The sequence below is a fragment of the Mobula hypostoma genome, chromosome 19 (assembly GCF_963921235.1).
Source record: "Mobula hypostoma chromosome 19, sMobHyp1.1, whole genome shotgun sequence".
NCBI classification, from domain to species: domain Eukaryota; kingdom Metazoa; phylum Chordata; class Chondrichthyes; order Myliobatiformes; family Myliobatidae; genus Mobula; species Mobula hypostoma.
Genome location: NC_086115.1, coordinates 17,967,695 through 17,988,963, shown reverse-complemented (window position 1 = coordinate 17,988,963; position 21,269 = coordinate 17,967,695). Strand labels below are relative to the sequence as shown.

The 21,269-nt window shown below is 48.6% G+C and overlaps 1 protein-coding gene across 2 annotated transcripts in view; it reads right to left on the bottom strand.

The window, feature by feature from the left end:
- Window positions 1-195: 195 nt before the first annotated feature.
- Window positions 196-21,269, bottom strand: part of col17a1a (collagen, type XVII, alpha 1a) — a 78,461-nt gene continuing 57,387 nt past the window's right edge. Inside the window, exons 48-60 of one of the 2 annotated variants that reach the window (XM_063071438.1) lie at window positions 20,630-20,731; window positions 20,072-20,200; window positions 19,683-19,802; window positions 18,081-18,176; window positions 17,613-17,726; window positions 16,846-16,980; window positions 14,073-14,186; window positions 12,279-12,392; window positions 10,432-10,545; window positions 8,623-8,736; window positions 6,265-6,378; window positions 4,563-4,742; window positions 196-2,598 (exon numbers count right to left, since the gene is read on the bottom strand). In XM_063071438.1, the coding sequence (XP_062927508.1) occupies window positions 2,549-2,598; window positions 4,563-4,742; window positions 6,265-6,378; window positions 8,623-8,736; window positions 10,432-10,545; window positions 12,279-12,392; window positions 14,073-14,186; window positions 16,846-16,980; window positions 17,613-17,726; window positions 18,081-18,176; window positions 19,683-19,802; window positions 20,072-20,200; window positions 20,630-20,731 (1,496 nt within the window). In that variant the 3' untranslated portion in view covers window positions 196-2,548. Of the gene's footprint in view, window positions 2,599-4,562; window positions 4,743-6,264; window positions 6,379-8,622; window positions 8,737-10,431; window positions 10,546-12,278; window positions 12,393-14,025; window positions 14,187-16,845; window positions 16,981-17,612; window positions 17,727-18,080; window positions 18,177-19,682; window positions 19,803-20,071; window positions 20,201-20,629; window positions 20,732-21,269 lie in introns of those variants that run through there. The other variant, XM_063071439.1, reaches the window with a different exon arrangement.

Genomic DNA, 21,269 nt, shown 5'->3' with positions numbered 1-21,269 from the left:
CCTAAGGTTGTGTTGGTTGTTAACACTGATGACGCTTTTCACTGTGTGTTTCCATGTGCATGTGATAAATGAATCTGAATCTGTACTTCTAGATTGTGCTGTAACTGGGCAGTGTGTCCCAGTTACATTCTGAACGGCAAAGGGCTGCTTCTGTTTCCAATGAGGTCACATGGTCAGTCCAGAATTGTTTATGCTGACAGTTTATTCAAACGTTTATCAGAGAAAGAGCAACAGTTTGCAGAATAATGAACCGCTCGGGGGACTGGTAGGCTAGTCTAGAGTTGGAAACAGATCTCCAGAGGTTGGAGGGTGCAAGAGCTTTAAGCACAGAGCAAATGGCAGGTGTAATTGACAACCCCCCCCCCCCCGACGCAACATGTCCAATGAAGCCCCACACTGCATGACCCTTTCCCTCGACCCAGCTTAACAAGACCAGGAGCTGGTTGTCAGTGGGGTCTGATATTCCAGGTTGGAATGCCCACTGTTCAGGGGGGCCAGGATCTGTGAGTTAACAACGGTGGGAAAGCCCAGGCTGTGGGTAGCATCCCTGCATGTACACTGCCCCACCCATTACCAGTGGCTGATTATAAAACCGTTCACCTTTCATCTGATTTGAGAGCTAGAGGCTGTGTGCAGGTCCCTGAGGAGATCCCTGGCTTCCTGTTGTGAACTGACTACCAGCGGGGTTGGAATGATGTGTGGAGTTGCTTCGGTCACCCTGCCCGGCGTCTGTCATATCAGAATGGTGGGAATTTCAACCTGGAACACAGAACTCCACTGATGACCGGTTCCCAGACCTGTCCAGGTGGAACAAGGAGATGCAGCATGCTTCATCAGGCATTTTAGCTCCTATCTCTGCAGGTTATAAAACCTGGCAATATCCCAGGCTGTGGTGGTAAGTGGAGCCAGCGCGCATGGGCCCAGGAGGATGAGGCAGGCTCTGTACTCTCAGATGGGAATGGGTGGATGGGGGGAGTGATTCTGAGCGGTCCAAGGGGGCCGCAGCTCTGTGACGGTGTGACTCCCACCACCCCCTCACCCTCTGCCTGACTGGATCCCCACCTTCAGACACCCATTGACACATTCGAATCTGATCAGTTCCAAGTTCAGATCTGACTTCAGTGGATCAGATAGGAGTCCCTCCACACAGAGATCTCATCAAGAGCAGGCTGTTAAAAATTACCTCCAATTTCTTTCTTAAAATGTTTATTCCAAAACCAAATTTTTATAATTTAAACAAGGCAAGCTGAAAAAATCAAATGTACGCAGGAACGTCACCAGCAGAGAGAAAGCTTCCAGCAAGCTCAGAGCCCAAGGGGAGGGAGGACCAGGGCAGTGACTGAAGGCAAAGACTCAGCTTTACTCCCTCAAAACCCCACCTCAGGAATGGCTGTGCACCCCCTACATCCTTCTGCAGGTTATAGGTGCAGTGTTGGCCATCAGACCTGCCCTGCCGTTCGTTATGTTCATAGCTGATCTACGTGGGTCTCAGATGTCAGCTCCCCACCGCCCTTAGACCCTGACCTTTCCTTCCTCTTTAAATACCTCTGTTCCAGTCTTCACAACACACTCCAGAAGACATCAGCCTGTCTGCTCCACCATCGTGGCTGATTTATTATCCCTCTCAACCCCATTCTGCCTTCTCTCCATAACCTTTGACACCCTTACTAGTCAAGAACTTACCAACCTTCACTTTAAATGTTTCTAATAACAATACCTGTGACAACGCAATCCAGAGATTCACTACCTTCTGGCTAAAGAAAGTCCTCATCTGTTCTAGTTGTTCCAAGTTTCCTCAGTACTCAGCTGGAAAATTCCAGAATCCCTGTACTCTATTAGAACATGTTCGTTCCTATGTACCATCACCTTGTCCTGAAACCATGCCCCTTGTCGGAGACTCTCTCATCCATGAAAACCTGTCTGTCCCCTTCTTTCTGTAAACAGACAGACTGTCTCAGCCAGAGGCCGTTGACAGAGGGAGGCTGTGTGAGATGGTACCAGCCCGCTCTGCTGAGGCTTTGTACTGGTTGATTGTCCATGTTCTGCACCACTCTACCATCTCATCCCCTAATCATCCTCTGACTGGAAACCTGCTGAGGAGCTGGAATTCCAGAGTTACCGGCTTCCCCGGATGTAGTGGGCTTTCTCCCTGACTTTTGACATCAGAGTGTGGGGATGGGATGGAGGGAGGTGGGGGAAGTGATGTCTTGGCCCTTCCTTGCACTGGGCTTGTGTGGGGAGGGGAAGAGGCTGTCATTCTTCAGCCGGTGCTGTCCCACACTGATCCCTGGGTCTTCGGGAGAGATGTTGCCACGTCATCATTAGTCAGCGGCATGGTGATCCCCTCAGGAAGTAACAACGATCAGTCACTGTCAACCAGTTTCCATTAGATAATCAGAACCCCAGGCTAGGACGGAAGGATAGTAGAACCCCACGGTATTAGAAGAGAAGAAATATGCATGCATTTTTTCTTTGACGTTAAACTGCTGTGTTCCAGAGTGGGCCCAGGAGCGAACCACTGCCTGAGAATTGTCTCGCAGATGGTGATCTACTTGAGGGCAGCTGCTCTCTTGCGGCTCCGCCTGTGTGTGGCGTGATCTGCAGAAAGAAAGAAGTGATTAAGCTCACACTGTGCCAGGCCCTGGGTTGTTTTCCATCCACCATGTCTCTACAGCTGTAATCTGTACGTAACAAAGGCCTTTTATGTCCCAACGTGTTTCACAGGAGCATCAAACAGAACTCACATCAGTAATGTCATCACGGCTGGTGCCTGAAAGCTTGTGGAAGGGGTAGGACAGGGGTTCACAGCGTTTTTTATGCCATGGACCAATAGTCAGTGGAACCCGGGTTGGGAACCTCTGGGCTAGGGTAAGGGACACCAAGAAGTTCTGTGGGTGGGGAGTGGGATGGGATCTGGTGGCGTTGGGGGAGGGGGGAGGAGGAAGGAGGAGTGGTAGTGGGACCGGGAGAGAGACTGCAAAGGGAGAGGGGTATTGGGACCAGGGAGGGGTTCCAGAGCTTGGGGACTCGACATCTGAAGGCATGGCTGCATGTGATGAGAAAAGGGAATGATCAAGAGATCCAGATGAGGAGAAGGTCTAGGTTTGGAGATTACAGATGTGTAGAGAGATTTAAGAACAAAGGTGATGTTAAGAGTAAACTGGGAACAAGGAGGTCAGCCCTTACAGGGGACCCTGGTGAGGAACGGTGTGACTGAGGTAGTGTTACCAAGAGCAGGGCTGGGTGTCTATCGACAGTGGGTGAACTGAGAGAAATATGGAGGTGAGTGGGGCTGGTCACAGGAAGACTTAGTAATGTTGGAATTCATGATTCACAGCTCCACCCTGGGTTAAATTTGGTAGTCGGATGTAGATTGGGACAACGTCCATGGAGCTTCAAAGAGTAAATGAAAAGTGAGACGCTGAAATGACCGCAGTCTCAGTACAAAAGGATCACCCATTTAATTCTGAGAGGGGGAACTTTACTGAGAGCTGTGGAGTGTGGAACCTCCGCCCTGGGGAGATGTAATTGAACTTGGACAACAGTGTGTGAGTGTGTGGGGTCGGATGGGAGCAAAGTGCGAGGCCTAGGCCGGTCACTCCCAGACGGAGGGGCAGTGTTCTAATCCCTGCAAAATGAACCAGGTGTCTGCGCTCCCCACCTTCCGCTCTCCATTGCGCTCTCCTTCTCCAGCTTTCTCCCTGGTTCTCACCTGACACCCACGCAACGCGAGCATCCCCATGTGTTGCTACAACATTAAATTGGCAGAAGTAAGTTAACCTTTCCCCAGTGGCAAGTTCAGGGCTGACCTCAGCCAGAATAGTGATGGTGCCAAGATCCTCCCCTCCACCCCCCCCCGTGTGATCCAGAGATGATTATACCTGCCCTCCCTTCCCCTACCCTCTCCAACCAACCCGCAGCACTGCTGGGTCCACAGTGGGATTGACAAACCAGCTCCAAAGATTGGGAATCTCCCCACCAAAGATGGAAGGTGATTGGTAGAGAAGGGCAGCCACCTGATTGGTCAGCAGTGTTGGAGACTCTGGGCCCCCTCTGCTCATGACCCTGGGGCTTATCGACCTGGTCTCTAACGGCACAGTCACCTCCATCTATTATCGTTCTAATACATTTTTTTTGGTGGTGTGCATTACTGAATAATTCTTAACATAGAAAATAGGTGCAGGAGTAGGCCATTCGGCCCTTCGAGCCTGCACCTGTTAGACTCTGGAGGGTTGTCAGGAGTGAGATGGTCAACAGAACCAGTTTCAGGCGACGTGTGACAATATGATCAGACCCACAAACAGACTCAGCAGGTCAAGCAGCATCTATGGAGACAAATGGGTGCAAGACAGTGGTTTGTGTTGGGACCCAGCCCTGATGAAAAGTCTTGAGCTAAACCCTCAACTATCCCTTTGCCTTTGCAGAGGCTGACTATCCCACTGAGTTGGTCCAGTGTTGATTTTGTTGTAGATTCCCAGACAATGCTATGCTCAGAGCCCCACTACAGATCAGGGATGGCCACTCTTCCTGTAGCAGTGTTTGGAATAGGGCGGGGTCTTCACCTTTCCTCAAGTCCTCCAGCTTATTGCCACTCCTGTATGTTTCCTCCTTCCACACTGATGACTGTGCCCCGGAAGCACTGGATCGATGGGACGTGTGGTGTGTGCTGTCAGCAATGCCTTGGGTTCCAGGACCACCCAAACGGTTGGAGGAGCTGGAGGATGTACGGTGTGTTCTGCTACCTGCAGTCAAATGAGAGCCATGTACAGAACATCAATCACAGAGACTCAGATTCGATCCCAACCTCTGGCACTGTCTGTGTGGAGTTTGCACGTTCTCCCTCCGACCATGTGGGTTTCCCCCGGGTGCTCCGATTTTCTCCCATATCCTAACAACTTGGGGTGGGGGAGGAGTCATCAGCTGTTATAAAATCCCACCCCCACCCCCCCCCAGTGTGTGGGTAAGGGGTAGGATAGGGGGAATTGATGGGAATGAGGTATAGATGGATGGTTGGTGTGAACTCAATGTGCTGTAGGGTGTGTTCCCACACTGAACGATTCTGTGCTTCCAATTCAACCAAGTTACGGACAGCACAATTAGCGATTAGCATAACGCTATTACAGCACCAGAAATCTGTGTTCATTCTGCTACCGTCTGTAAGGATTTGGTATGTCATACCCAACACCACCTGGGTTTCCTCCTAGTGTTCCAATTTCCTCCCATATCCCAAAAATGTCCGGGTTAGGGTGTGAGTTAGCCCGTGAACTGGGTATACAGAGAAATAAGGCAAATGGAATGTTGGCCTTCATTGCTAGAGGGATTGAATTTAAGAACAGGGAGGTTATGCCTCATTTGTACGGGGTACTGGGTTCTGGTCTCCTTACTTGAAGAAGGATATACTGGCTTTGGAGGCAATGGAGAGGAGGTTCACTAGGTTGATTCCAGAGATGAGGGGGTTAGACTATGAGGAGAGATTGAGTTGCCTGGGATTGTACTTGCTGGAATTCAGAAGAATGAGAGGAGATCTTATAGAAACATATAAAATTATGAAAGGGATAGATAAGATAGAGGCAGGAAAGTTGTTTCTACTTGTAGGTGAGACTAGAACTAGGGGGCATAGCCTCAAGATTCGGGGGAGTATATTTAGGATGGAGTTGAGGAGGAACTGCTTTTCCCAGAGAGTGGTGAATCTGTGGAATTCTCTGCCCAATGAAGCAGTAGAGGCTACCTCAGGAACTATATTTAAGACCAGGCTGGATAGAATTTTGCATAGTACAGGTATTAAGGGTTATGGGGAAAAGGCAGGTAGCTGAAGATGAGTCCATGGCCAGATCAGCCATGATCTTATTGAATGGCGGAGCAGGCTCAACGGGCCAGCTGGGTGACTCCTGCTCCTATTTCTTATGTTCTTATGGTTGGGATCAAGCTAGATGGGATATTGTCTTGTATTAGACAGTGAATGGTTTTATGATGTACAGTAAACCATGCAGTGAGTCTCAAAGGGTGGGGGAGAGCATTGGTCACACAAGGTGCGGTGTGAGTGGTGTAATTTTGAGGTGAGTGGAGAGTGATGGCAGGATGGTATGTGAGGGCGTTGGGGAACACTGAGCTGTGAGCACAGATCCGATGACTGCAGCATGACACAAACTCTAAACCTGCCTGTATCTGTTGTCTTTGCCAATCCCACTCTCCGCGACTCTGGGATCTCTCCGACACCGACAGCCCACTCCACACCCAGAACCTTTCCCAATCCTGCTCTCTCACCTCTCCGGTATTCCTCAATAGCTTCCTTGTTGTCATTGAACAGTTGCTCCCAATCGAACTGTCTGCGGTTGGATGTTGCGGTGCCGTGGGATGCGTGCATCGCCCATCCTTTGTCTACAGGAGGACAATGTTGGAGTTGGTAACAGCGATAAACATTTCACTCTCATGCCCACTGCAGAGATTGATCCCTCCCAGGATAAAAAGGTTAACCCTAAGTCAGCTTTCATTTTGTTGTATCTCCGAATTTTACTGGATCAAACGTGTAGTCAAAACTGCCCAACGGATCACCAGCACCAGCCGACCTGCCATCAAGGACGTATATACAGTAAAGTGCCAAAAACGTGCCAGTAACATCATGAAGGATCCCACCCACCCAGCTCATGGACCATTTGTCCCACTCCCATTAGGGAGAAGGCTACGTAATATCCACGCCAGAACCACCAGACTCAAAAACAGTTACTTACCCCAAGCAGTAAGACTGATCAACACTTCCACCCATGAACCCACCCCTCCGTGCCCCCAACTACCACTACCTTATCACTTCCAGTCAGAGTCTCCTTATGTACATAAACTCCTGTGCCTAGCATCACTTTTTGGACATACAATCAATCTTTGTATGTAGATAAACCATCTTGTGTATTTATATTTATTCTGTTAGTATTATTACTGTGTTCTTTATCGTTTTGAGTTTTTTTCTGTGCTGCCTCAGATCTGGAGTAGCAATTATTTTGTTCTTTACATTGGTGTATTGGATATGACAATAAAATAAGCACGCCGTCAGGGTGACAGATTTTCGTGGCTCTGGAGTTGGGGGGACTCGAGGTTGGTGCCCTGCCAGATGCGTCGTGGGAGACGGAAGATCGTAAGCAGCGAGCTAGCTGCTGGCTGTGTGCCCAGAGACCCAAGTTCTTTGGGCACAGAGCTTGGGGAAAAAACAGCGCAACAGACTTTTAACACCATAAATCAGCACGTTGTTTTGTTACGTCTCCCCTCTCGCTGTGAAACGGGGACATCTCTTTTTCCCTTACTAGGGAGAGACAGAGAGCCTGTGAAATGTCAAAATACGGGCTGAATGGGTAGTCTTTGGGGTACTGCAAGTCTGTGTCTTTATTGATGCTTTGCTGCACGCTTAAGTACTCGGTGAGGGGTGGAGATGCTTTTCCCGCAGGCAGTGAGAGGGGGGGATTGTTGCTTTGCTGCTGCTGATGGGGGGACTTTGGGGTTCCAACATTTAACTGTCATTCATTGTTTGGGGCACTCCTCTGTTTTCGTAGATGTTTGCAAAGAAAAAGAATTACAGGATGTGTACTGTATACATTTCTCGGACATTAAGTGTACCTAGTGAAACCTGACTTTTCAGGTGCAGTGTGAAATAAGTCCTTTGAGCTGCACTGCCCAGCAACCCCGATTTAACTCTCACCTAATCTTGCGACAATTTACAATCATTAATAAACTACTTGGTTCATCTTTAGACTGTGGGAGGAAAACGGGGGACCCAGAGAAAACCACGGGGAGGACGTACCAAGACTCCTTACAGAGGACACGAGGATTGAACTCCAAACTCCGATGCACTGAATTGTAATAGTATTGTGCTAACCACTACGCTCCTGTGCCGGTTGATCTTGGATCTGGTGAAATATTGACGGCATCTCTCACCGCAGAGGCTGCCTAACCCAACGTCTCCCACGGTTTCTATATTAACTTCAGACTGGCAGTGGTCACCATGTTAGCTTTTGGACAGGTCAGAGGTTTTTCAAGCTGAGCAGAAGGCCAGTGTTTGGGTTGGCTCACAGTCTGCTCCACCTGTGACACAGTGATATCGCCAATCGACTAAGTATTTCCAGCAAAGACAAGCAATTCTGCCAAGGGACTCAGAAAGGGCAAGTGGATCTGTAACCAGCCCTCAAACTTAAACCAGAGGTAAATGGTGAGAGACTGTTGTCTTGGTGACTGTACCTGGAACACCCACCCACCCTCACCTTCCACTAACTTGAGACACAAACTGGTTGATCAACAGTGCACAACTTGATGTATCCAAAGTCTACCCAGAGAGGCAGCCACTCTGAGGTGAATCTGGAGAAGACTGACGGATCAGTTCCCTGCCCCGATCTCAAGGGCTGAATTCAGTGGCTCTGCTCAGACCATGAGGATACATCACAGAGTAAGGGATGTGGTCAGGTCAACGCAGTTTCTGATGTTAGATAGAGATCCACTTGAAATAGTGCCATCACGGTCCTGGGATTCAAAACCTTGAACCAGATCCTCCCATGTGTCAACTTCATGAAGTTTTGTCTGAGACCCTGTACCACGCCTATAATTCCCCTGCAGTGGCCGAGAACTTTACACAACAGCTCTCACCTCTCAGGAATTCCTCATACGCTGTCCTATTCCCGTTGAACACTTTCTCCCAATCGAACTGTCTGTGGTTGGATGCCCCCGAGCCGTGGGATGCGTGCATTGCCCAGCCGTAGTCTAGAGGAGAACAATGTTGGAATTGGTAACAGCAATAAACATTTCACTCTCACACCCACTGCAGAAGTCGATCCTCCCAGGGTACAAGGTTAACACTAAGTCAGTTTTCATTTTGTTGTATCTCCAACTTTTCCTGGATTGAACGGGTAGTCAAAACTGCCGAACACGTCACTGACACCAGCCTACCTGAATAAGGGACATATATACAGAAAGGTGCTGGAAAAGGGCCAGTAGCAATCTACCCAGCCTGTTCATGGGCTGTTTGACCCACTCCCGTCAGGGAAAGGCTATCTAACATCCACACCAGGACCACCGGACTCAAACACAGTTACTTTCCACAAGCAGTAAGGCTGATCAACACCTCCAGAGTTCAAAGACGTATCTCCACCCACTAATCCAATTCTCCAGACCCCCAAACACCACTACCTTACCATTTCCTATCGAAGTCACCTAATGTACATACACTCCTGTGCATAGCATCACTTTATAGGCATACAATCAATCAATTGTTGTATATAAGCCATCTTATGTGTTTATATTTATTCTGTTCGCATTATTACTGTGTTTTTTATTATGTGAGTTTTTTTTCTGTGCTGCATCAGATCTGGAGTAATAATTATTTTGTTCTCATTTACACTTGTGTACTGGAAATGACATTAATTAATTAATTAATGACTTTTGAGGTGCAGTGTGAAATAAGCCCTTTGAGGTGCACTGCCCAGCAATCCCGATTTAGCCCTAACCTAATCTTGGGACAAATTACAATTACCGATAACCCTGGTACGTATTTGGACTGTGGGGAGGAAACCGGGGGACCCGGAGAAAACCCACACATTCCACGGGGAGGACATTCTGAGACTCCTTACAGAGGACACCAGAATTGAACTCCAAACTCTAATGCCCTGAGCTGTAATAGTGTTGTTCTAACCTTTACTCTCCCATGGGACCAATCTTTAATCTTGGATCTAGTGAAATGTTGTCTGCATCTCTCTGCCACAGAGGCTGCCAAAGCCAACATCTCCCACAGTTTCTATTTTCCTTCAGACTGGCAGTGGTCACCTTGTTAGCTTTTGGACAGGTCAAGGGTTTTTCAAGCTGAGCAGAAGGCTGGTGCTTGGTTTGGCTCGCAGTCCACTCTGCCTGTGACACAGTGATATCGCCAATTGACCAAGTATTTCCAGCAAAGACAAGCAATTCTGCCGAGGGACTCAGAAAGGGCAAGTGGATCTGTAACCAGCCCTCAAACTTAAACCAGAGGTAAATGGTGAGAGACTGTTGTCTTGGTGACTGTACCTGGAACACCCACCCACCCTCACCTTCCACTAACTTGAGACACAAACTGGTTGATCAACAGTGCACAACTTGATGTATCCAAAGTCTACCCAGAGAGGCAGCCACTCTGAGGTGAATCTGGAGAAGACTGACGGATCAGTTCCCTGCCCCGATCTCAAGGGCTGAATTCAGTGGCTCTGCTCAGACCATGAGGATACATCACAGAGTAAGGGATGTGGTCAGGGTAATGCAGTTTCTGATGTTAGATAGAGATCCACTTGAAATAGTGCCATCACAGTCCTGGGATTCAAAACCTTGAGCCAGATCCTCCCATCTGTCAACTTCATGCAGTTTTGCCTGAGACCCTGTACCCCACCTATAATTCCCCTGCAGTGGCCGAGAATTTTACACAACAGCTCTCACCTCTCAGGAATTCCTCATACGCTGTCCTGTTCCCGTTGAACACTTTCTCCCAATCGAACTGTCTGTGGTTGGATGCCCCCGAGCCGTGGGATGCGTGCATTGCCCAGCCGTAGTCTAGAGGAGAACAATGTTGGAATTGGTAACAGCGATAAACATTTCACTCTCACACCCACTGCAGAGGTTGATCCTCCCGGGGTACAAGGTTAACACTAAGTCAGCTTTCATTTTGTTGTATCTCCAACTTTTCCTGGATTGAACGGGTAGTCAAAACTGCCCAACACGTCACTGACATCAGCCTACCTGAATAAGGGACATATTAGCAAGGGCTGCTGGCCCTTTTCCAGCACCTTTCTATGTACAGAAAGGTGCTGGAAAAGGCCAGTAGCAATCTACCCAGCCCGTTCATGGGCTGTTTGACCCACTCCCGTCAGGGAAAGGCTATGTAACATCCACACCAGGACCACCAGACTCAAACACAGTTACTTTCCACAAGCAGTAAGGCTGATCAACACCTCCAGAGTTCAAAGATGTATCTCCACCCACTAATCCACTTCTCCAGACCACCAAACACCACTACCTTATCATTTCCTATCGAAGTCACCTAATATACATATACTCCTGTGCATAGCATCACTTTATGGGCATACAATCAATCAATGTGTGTATATAAGCCATCTTGTGTGTTTATATTTATTCTGTTACTACTATTACTATGTTCTTTATCATGTGAGTTTTTTTTCTGTGCTGCATCAGATCTGGAGTAATAATTATTTTGTTCTCATTTACACTTGTGTACTGGAAATGACATTAATTAATTAATTAATGACTTTTGAGGTGCAGTGTGAAATAAGCCCTTTGAGGTGCACTGCCCAGCAACCCCAATTTAGCCCTAACCTAATCTTGGGACACATTACAATCACCGATAATCCTGAATACGTATTTGGACTGTGGGGAGGAAACCGGGGGACCCGGAGAAAACCCACACATTCCACGGGGAGGACATTCTGAGACTCCTTACAGAGGACACCAGAATTGAACTCCAAACTCTAATGCCCTGAGCTGTAATAGTGTTGTGCTAACAGCTACTCTCCCATGGGACCAATCTTTAATCTTGGATCTAGTGAAATGTTGTCTGCATCTCTATGCCACAGAGGCTGCCTAAGCCAATGTCTCCCACAGTTTCTGTTTTACTTCAGACTGGCAGTGGTCACCATGTTAGCTTTTGGACAGGTCAGGGGTTTTTCAAACTGAGCAGAAGGCTGTTGTTTGGGTTGGCTCGCAGTCTACTCCACCTGTGACACAATGATATCATCAATCAACCAAGTATTTCCAGCAAAGACAAGCAATTCTGCTGAGAGAATCAGAAAGGGCGAGTGGATCTGTAACCAGCCCTCAAACTTAAACCAGAGGTAAATGGTGAGAGACTGTTGTCTTGGTGACTGTACCTGGAACACCCACCCACCCTCACCTTCCACTAACTTGAGACACAAACTGGTTGATCAACAGTGCACAACTTGATGTATCCAAAGTCCACCCAGAGAGGCAGCCACTCTGAGGTGAATCTGGAGAAGACTGACAGATCAGTTCCCTGCCCCGATCTCAAGGGCTGAATTCAGTGGCTCTGCTCAGACCATGAGGATACATCACAGAGTAAGGGATGTGGTCAGGGTAATGCAGTTTCTGATGTTAGATAGAGATCCACTTGAAATAGTGCCATCACAGTCCTGGGATTCAAAACCCTGAGCCAGATCCTCCCATCTGTCAACTTCATGCAGTTTTGTCTGAGACCCTGTACCACGCCTATAATTCCCCTGCAGTGACCGAGAATTTTACACAACAGCTCTCACCTCTCAGGAATTCCTCATACGCTGTCCTGTTCCCGTTGAACACTTTCTCCCAATTGAACTGTCTGTGGTTGGATGCCCCCGAGCCGTGGGATGCGTGCATTGCCCAGCCGTAGTCTAGAGGAGAACAATGTTGGAATTGGTAACAGCGATAAACATTTCACTCTCACAGCCACTGCAGAGGTTAATCCTCCCGGTGTACAAGGTTAACACTAAGTCAGCTTTCATTTTGTTGTATCTCCAACTTTTCCTGGATTGAACGGGTAGTCAAAACTGCCCAACACGTCACTGACACCAGCCTACCTGAATAAGGGACGTAACGAAAACCAATTTCCCCCGAGATCAATAAAGTATGACTATAACTATCTACCAAAAGACGCCAGAAAAGGGCCAGTAACAACCTACCCAGCCTATTCCTGGACAGTTTGTTCCACTTCCATTAAGGAAAGGCTATCTAACATCCACGGCAGGACCACCGGACTCAAACACAGTTACTTTCCACAAGCAGTAAAGCTGATCAACATCTCCACCCACTAATTCACCCATCCACACCCCCAACCACCACTACTTTATCACATTATGCACAAATACTCCTGTGCCTTGCGGCACTTTATGGACATACAATCAATAAGTGTGTGTATATAAGCCATCTTATGTGTTTATATTTATTCTGTTACTATTATTACTGTGTTCTTTATCATGTGAGTTTTTTTTTCTGTGCTGCATCAGATCTGGAGTAGCAATTATTTTGTTCTCCTTTACACTTGTGTACTGGAAATGACATTAATTAATTACTTTTGAGGTGCAGTGTGAAATAAGTCCTTTGAGGTGCACTGCCCAGCAACCCCGATTTAGCCCTAACCTAATCTTGGGACAAATTACAATCACCGATAACCCTGGTACGTTTTTGGACTGTGGGGAGGAAACCAGGGGACCCGGAGAAAACCCACACATTCCACGGGGAGGACATTCTGAGACTCCTTACAGAGGACACCAGAATTGAACTCCAGACTCTGATGCCCTGAGCTGTAATAGTGTTGTGCTAACCATTACTCTCCCATGGTACTAATCTTTAATCTTGGATCTAGTGAAATGTTGTCTGCATCTCTCTACCACAGAGGCTGCCTAAGCCAACGCCTCCCAGTTTCTATTTTCCTTCAGACTGGCAGTGGTCACCTTGTTAGCTTTTGGACAGGTCAGGGGTTTTTCAAACTGAGCAGAAGGCTGGAATTTGGGTTGGCTCGCAGTCCACTCTGCCTGTGACAGAGTGATATCGCCAATCAACTAAGTATTTCCAGCAAAGACAAGCAATTCTGCCGAGACATTCAGAAAGGGCGAGTGGATCTGTAACCAGCCCTCAAATTTAAAACCAGAGGTAAATGGTGAGAGACTGTTGTCTTGGTGACTGTACCTGGAACACCCACCTACCCTGACCTTCCACTAACTTGAGACACAAACTGGTTGATTAACAGTGCGCATCTTGATGCACCCATAATCCACCCAGAGAGGCAGCCACTCTGAGGTGAATCTGGAGAAGATTGATGGACCAATTCCCTGCCCCGATCTCAAGGGCTGAATTCAGTGGCTCTGCTCAGACCATGAGGATACATCACAGAGTAAGGGATGTGGTCAGGGTAATGCAGTTTGTGATGTTAGATAGTGATCCACTTGAAATAGTGCCATCACGGCCCTGGGATTCAAAACCTTGAACCAGCTCCTCCCAAGTTTTGTCTGAGATGCTGTACCACGCCTATAATTCCCCTGCAGTGGCCGAGAATTTTACACAACAGCTCTCACCTCTCAGGAATTCCTCATACGCTGTCCTGTTCCCGTTGAACACTTTCTCCCAATCGAACTGTCTGTGGTTGGATGCCCCCGAGCCGTGGGATGCGTGCATTGCCCAGCCGTAGTCTGGAGGAGAACAATGTTGGAATTGGTAACAGCGATAAACATTTCACTCTCACACCCACTGCAGAGGTCGATCCTCCTGGGGTACAAGGTTAACACTAAGTCAGCTTTCATTTTGTTGTATCTCTAACTTTTCCTGGATTGAACGGGTAGTCAAAACTGCCCAACACGTCACTGACACTAGCCTACCTGAATAAGCGACGTATCTACCAAAAGATGCCAGAAAAGGGCCAGTAACAATCTACCCAGCCTGCTCCCGGACGGTTTGTTCCACTCCCGTCAGGGAAAGGCTATCTAACATCCACACCAGGACCACTGGACTCAAACACAGTTACTTTCCACAAGCAGTAAGGCTGATCAACACATCCACCCACGAATTCACCCATTCACACCCCCAACCACCACTACTTTATCACCATATGTACAAATACTCCTGTGTCTAGCATCATTTTTTGGACATACAATCAATCTTTGTATGTATATAAGCCATCTTATAGAAACATAGAAAATAGGTGCAGGAGTAGGCCATTCAGCCCTTCGAGCCTGCGCCGCCATTTATTATGATCATGGCTGATCATCCAACACAGAACCCCGCCCCAGCCTTCCCTCCATACCCCCTGACCCCCGTAGCCACAAGGGCCATATCTAACTCCCTCTTAGATATAGCCAATGAACTGGCCTCAACTGTTTCTTGTGGCAGAAAATTCCACAGATTCACCACTCTCTGTGTGAAGAAGTTTCTCCTAATCTCGGTCCTAAAAGGCTTCCCCTCTATCCTCAAACTGTGGCCCCTCGTTCTGGACTTCCCCAACATAGAAACATAGAAAATAGGTGCAGGAGTAGGCCATTCGGCCCTTTGAGCCTGCACCGCCATTTATTATGATCATGGCTGATCATCCAACTCAGAACCCCGCCCCAGCCTTCCCTTCATACCCCCTGACCCCTGTAGCCACAAGGGCCATATCTAACTCCCTCTTAAACATAGCCAATGAACTGGCCTCAACAGTTTCCTGTGGCAGAGAATTCCACAGATTCACCACTCTTTGTGTGAAGAAGTTTTTCCTAATCTCGGTCCTGAAAGGCTTCCCCTCTATCCTCAAACTGTGACCCCTCGTTCTGGACTTCCCCAACATCGGGATCAATCTTCCTGCATCTAGCCTGTCCAATCCCTTTAGGATCTTATACGTTTCAATCAGATCCCCCCTCAATCTTCTAAATTCCAACGAGTACAAGCCCAGTTCATCCAGTCTTTCTTCATATGAAAGTCCTGCCATCCCAGGAATCAATCTGGTGAACCTTCTTTGTACTCCCTCTATGGCAAAGATGTCTTTCCTCAGATTAGGGGACCAAAACTGCACACAATACTCCAGGTGTGGTCTCACCAAGGCCTTGTACAACTGCAGTAGTACCTCCCTGCTCCTGTACTCGAATCTTCTCGCTATAAATGCCAGCATACCATTCGCCTTTTTCACCGCCTGCTGTACCTGCATGCCCACTTTCAATGACTGGTGTATAATGACACCCAGGTCTCGTTGCACCTCCCCTTTTCCTAATCGGCCACCATTCAGATAATAATCTGTTTTCCTATTTTTGCCACCAAAGTGGATAACTTCACATTTATCCACATTAAATTGCATCTGCCATGAGTTTGCCCACTCACCCAACCTATCCAAGTCACTCTGCATCCTCTTAGCATCCTCCTCACTGCTAACACTGCCACCCAGCTTCGTGTCATCCGCAAACTTGGAGATGCTGCATTTAATTCCCTCATCCAAGTCATTAATATATATTGTAAACAACTGGGGTCCCAGCACTGAGCCTTGCGGTACCCCACTAGTCACCGCCTGCCATTCTGAAAAGGTCCCGTTTATTCCCACTCTTTGCTTCCTGTCTGCTAACCAATTCTCCACCCACACCAATACCTTACCCCCAATACCATGTGCTTTAAGTTTGCACACTAATCTCCTGTGTGGGACCTTGTCAAAAGCCTTTTGAAAATCCAAATATACCACATCCACTGGTTCTCCCCTATCCACTCTACTAGTTACATCCTCAAAAAATTCTATGAGATTCGTCAGACATGATTTTCCTTTCACAAATCCATGCTGACTTTGTCCGATCATTTCACCGCTTTCCAAATGTGCTGTTATCACATCCTTGATAACTGACTCCAGCAGTTTCCCCACCACCGACGTTAGGCTAACCGGTCTATAATTCCCCGGTATCTCTCTCCCTCCTTTTTTAAAAAGTTGGGTTACATTAGCCACCCTCCAATCCTCAGGAACTAGTCCAGAATCTAACGTTATATGGAGTTATATTTATTCTGTTAGTATTATTACTGTGTTCTTTATCATGTGAGTTTTTTTTTCCTCTGCTGCATCAGATCTGGAGTAACAATTATTTTGTTCTCCTTTACACTTCTGTACTGGAAATGACATTAATTAATTACTTTTGAGGTGCACTACCCAGCAACCCCAATTTAGCCCTAACCTAATCTTGGGACAAATTACAATCACCGATAACCCTGGTACGTCTTTGGACTGTGGGGAGGAAACCGGGGGACCCAGAGAAAACCCACACATTCATGGGGAGGACATTCTGAGACTCCTTACAGAGGACACCAGAATTGAACTCCAGACTCCAATTACACAACAGCTCTCACCTCGCAGGAATTCCTCATACGCTGTCCTGTTCCCGTTGAACACTTTCTCCCAATCGAACTGAAGCCAGCTGGTTACCCCAGGCGCGCCCGAGCTCCGGGACGAAGTGTGGGATGTGTGACTTGTCCAGCCATTATCTACAAGAGGACGACATGGGAACCAGTTACTGGGTAATATAGTGATTAGCAGAATAAGCACTGGAATGAAAATACACAAAACCAGAGCAAGAACAGGCCACACAGCCCCTTGAGGTTGCCCTACCCAAGTAATGTGATCACAAATGATCCATCTTTCTCACTCTTTCCATTCCTCTCAACGTACTCTAGTTCAACAATCAGTCAGCCTCCACACTGAATACTTTCAGCAACTCCATGGATCTTCGGCAGAGAATTCCAGTGTTCCACCTCCCTTGTCACCTCTGTCTGTAGTGGGCGTTCCATCTGGACCCTGGGTCTAGCTACCCCACCAGGGGAACCACCCTTTCAGTTCTATCAGTCCTCCTCAGAACTGTGTGCTTATATAATATCACATCTCATTCTTCTAAACACAGTGAGTAAAGACCTAACATGCCCAGCCTCCCTTCATCAAAAGTTATTTCATGTTTGAGTTTGAAGGGCAATTAATGTTCGAACACAGCAACTTCATGAACCCTTCATTCCAAACTCTTCATCCCACAATGACACCCCCTCTTAACCCACCTTCCGAATCTCCCCCCTCCCACCACTTGCCCTCGTCCCGGCCTCTCCCCGCCCTACGACAATGGTCCTACCTCTCATGTAGTTCTCGAAGTCTGTGCCATTTCCGTAAGTTCGCTCTCGCCACAGGTGTCCATTATGCCCTGAACCCCCACCAGTGACGACATGGGAATCAATCAGCCCATTGTCTGGAAAAGCAAGAGGCTCGTTCAAGGTCAACATGCTCTGATTTTGATGGAAGCATCAACAGTGTAGCCAGGGTTCAATTTCCAATACTGTCTGTAAGGAGTTTGTACGTTCTCCCTGCGACTGGGTGGGATTCCTCCCACATTCCAAAGATGTATGGGTTAGGGTTGGTAAGTTATGGGCATGCTATGCTGGAAGCATGGCAACACCTGTGGGCTGTCCTCAGAACATCCTTGGACAATGTGGCTTATTGACAAAAATTATGCATTTCACCATATGTTTGAATGTTCTATGTACATATGACAAATAAAGTTCATCTTTAATGAACTTAAGTTGCCTCTCCACTGATGACTTACCTCGCATGTACTGGAGAAGTCGTGGGGCCAGTTCAGAGATTACAACGTGGCCTGGAGGTCCTGGGGGGCCCGTGATGTATGGCCTCATCCTGTCACCTGTGGGAGAGAGGCTGGATTACCAGAGGGAGAGCGGAGCACGGGCGCACTGGCACTCTTGTCGTTAGAACCAGTGAAGAGAACACATTACACAGGACAGACACACGAGTAACATTAAACACCATCACCGCTGCACTGTGCATAGAGCGGTGGGTCGTCAGGCTGGAGGAGTTTGTACAATCTCTACGGCACCCTAATGCACCATTCGGCACATCTACATGGTGCACTGCCATAAGAAAGCAGCATCCATCATCAACGACCCTTAGCACTCGGGCCACACTGTCTTCCCACTAATGCCATCAAGCAGCAGCTATGGGTCCCGCAGCACCAGGTTCAGGGACAGTTATTACTTCTCAACCATCAGTGTCCTGAACCAACATGGATAACTTTATTTACCACAAGTCTGACTTGTTTCCACAATCTACAGCTCACTTTTAGTGTCATTGAAACTCATGTTCTCAGTGTAATTGTCTACCTACTTCCCCATCTACATAAATTTATTATATTTCTTTGTCTTCCTGGGGTGCTGCAGGAAAATAAATCACACAATAGTATACAGAGACATATCTGTACTTTGATAATAAATTACTTTGCCTTATTTTGATTTTGACGCGTCCCAGGCAAGAAGTCATGGGAGTGGACTCGGGATAATGAAATCCTTCTGTAACTCGGGCTGACAAACACAAGGCAGCAGAGCTGAGTGTCCAACAAAGGAAATGGGGCCACGATCCAAGATGTTCCAGCTGCTGAGAGCCGTCCCACCTGTTTGGGGTGACTGTGGTGGGAAGGAACCCCTCCAGAGAGAGGGAGAGTGGTGGGAATCACTACCCCAGGCAGCAGTGGAAATACGGTCGTCGGCAGGATGGGCGGCAAGATGGACTGATCTCTGGACGGCGCAGGGAAGTGGCCCAGGGGTAAAAGGTCAGCCGTGATCTTACTGATGGTGTGGCGGGGGTGAGGGGCCATGCTGGAATTTGGAACGAGGACAAAAGGGTGAAAGAAGTCAGCGTGTTGAGCAGCATCTGAGAGGTGGAAGGGGTCGATTCATTCACCAGGGTTCTCTCAAGTCACGACAGTAATACCTTTGGAGTTCCACTTTATTCCTTCATTACAAGGGTCACAGCCAGAGCACAAAAATGTGGCCACAAGAAGCCACATTTGGTGCTGGCCTTGTGGCTTTGTCCCCAGCACATCCTTGGGTTTTATTGGTTGTTAATGCCATGAAGCATTTCACTGTGTTTCAGTGTAGAGGGTAAATGAACCTGCATCGGCCTCAGAGGATTCATGAGGAAAACGGGAGCCCAGACTACAGTAGAATGGATACTGAACAGTTTGTCCAGCTGTCAACCAGGGACGTCCTCAGCCTCGAGTCCAACACAGAGTGTCAACCCTTCACTAGGTGCTCCTGCTACTATCACACCAGACCCCAGTGGGAACACAAAGTTCCCTTCTCAGGCAGGGGGCTTCAGTTATCAGCACATAAAACCAAACAGTCACAGTACTTACTTGTGAAATAATTAATAATCTCACTCCTGAGTTGCTGCTGGTCCTGGGAATTGAAACCACTCCCTGGGGGTCCAGGAGGCCCAGGAGGTCCCTGGGGGCCTCTCACACTGTAACCTGAATCTGGACACACACACACACAAACACAGAGGTTAGAAACTGGGGTGAGCCTGGGAACTGGTCCCAGCCAGGGAGAGTTCCCTGACCTACTTGGGAGAGTTTGACACCAGGGAAGGGGTGCCAGGCTCTCTGAGGTCTAAGCCCACCAGAGTCCGGGCTGGGTCAAACCCAGGGTTTCACTGTGCCCCCAGACACGCGGTCTCCCCAGCACACCGTGCAATACAACACAAGCCACAGAAAACATTTTCTAAACATGCAGGAGATCAAGTTACTCTGAATATAGGCGAGAACATCTTCGACACGAAGGTTCCCTCCACCAAGTCCGGGAGGTCCTGCGGGGCCTGGTAAACCCCGTGGTCCAGGTGGTCCAGGTTGTCCAATGATCCCACGGAACTGAGGACCTGAAGGCAAAGGAACAAGTTATACAGTGGCGCTGGAATGTCCCAGGCGTTAATTCCCTCCTCCTCCCTCCCTACGCCATCCCTCCGCTTCTGGTCAGGACATCCCAGGTCCCCCCGAGCCACCCCACACATCACCTGGGTGGGCCAATGGGCCCTGGATGTAGACGGTTCACCATCTCTGGGGATGAACATTCTGAGTTCACAGACTCTGCCAGGGTGTCCAAGACAAGGTGGAGGTGGGGGTCCCAGGGGAGTGTGGGTGTCCCTGGAGTTCCCTGTCTCTGGGGTCAGGTGTCCCAAGGACCCATCACTGGTATCCGTGCTCCCCCAAAGCTGGAACACCCTGCCATGGCTTGGGGGTGTTCCCAGGGTACAGATACTGGTGACGGGCCCCAGTGTAGGGACGGACATTGGGGTGCCAATACTCACTCTGTAGCAGAGCCAACAGCTCAGCACTGGACATGGAACCTGATGTTCCTGGTGCTCCTGGAGGTCCTGGGGGTCCTTGCACCTGGAGGACTGTACCAGAACCTGATAGAGGAGAGAGAGAGAGTGAGGCAGTGAAACCACAAACCCAGCAGCGCTAAGTGATCATGGGGTTGGCATTTATGGACCGTAGCCACCGCGCAGCCTCCCTTCTCCACTCCTGATCCCATCTCCCTGAACCTCTCTTCCAAATCCCAGCCCAACTCCCCATCCCTAATCTCTTCCCTTCCCCGTTCCCAGCTCCTGGCTTCCTGATCCTGGCTCCTGGCTGTGGAATTGGGCTATTCCCGCTCGGGGGTCACCCCCACCCCAAAGGACCATTTACACATCAGGATCCCACCCACAAACCATTCCACAGGCTGGTGATTATACTCCCCACCGTCCGTCCCTCAGCTCCCACTCCATGGTGGTCCCCCTGGACAGGGATTCTTGACAAGGGGCAGCATTGGGTGCCCACTGCTCCTTGTGAGGTCCTTTGTCTCCCAAATTCAGCAGTGGCTTGGCTCCACCTATACAGTCCCAACTCTATCCCAGGATGGCTGCCTACCCGCCTTCGCTCTCCACTGAGTCCTTCAGCCATGTT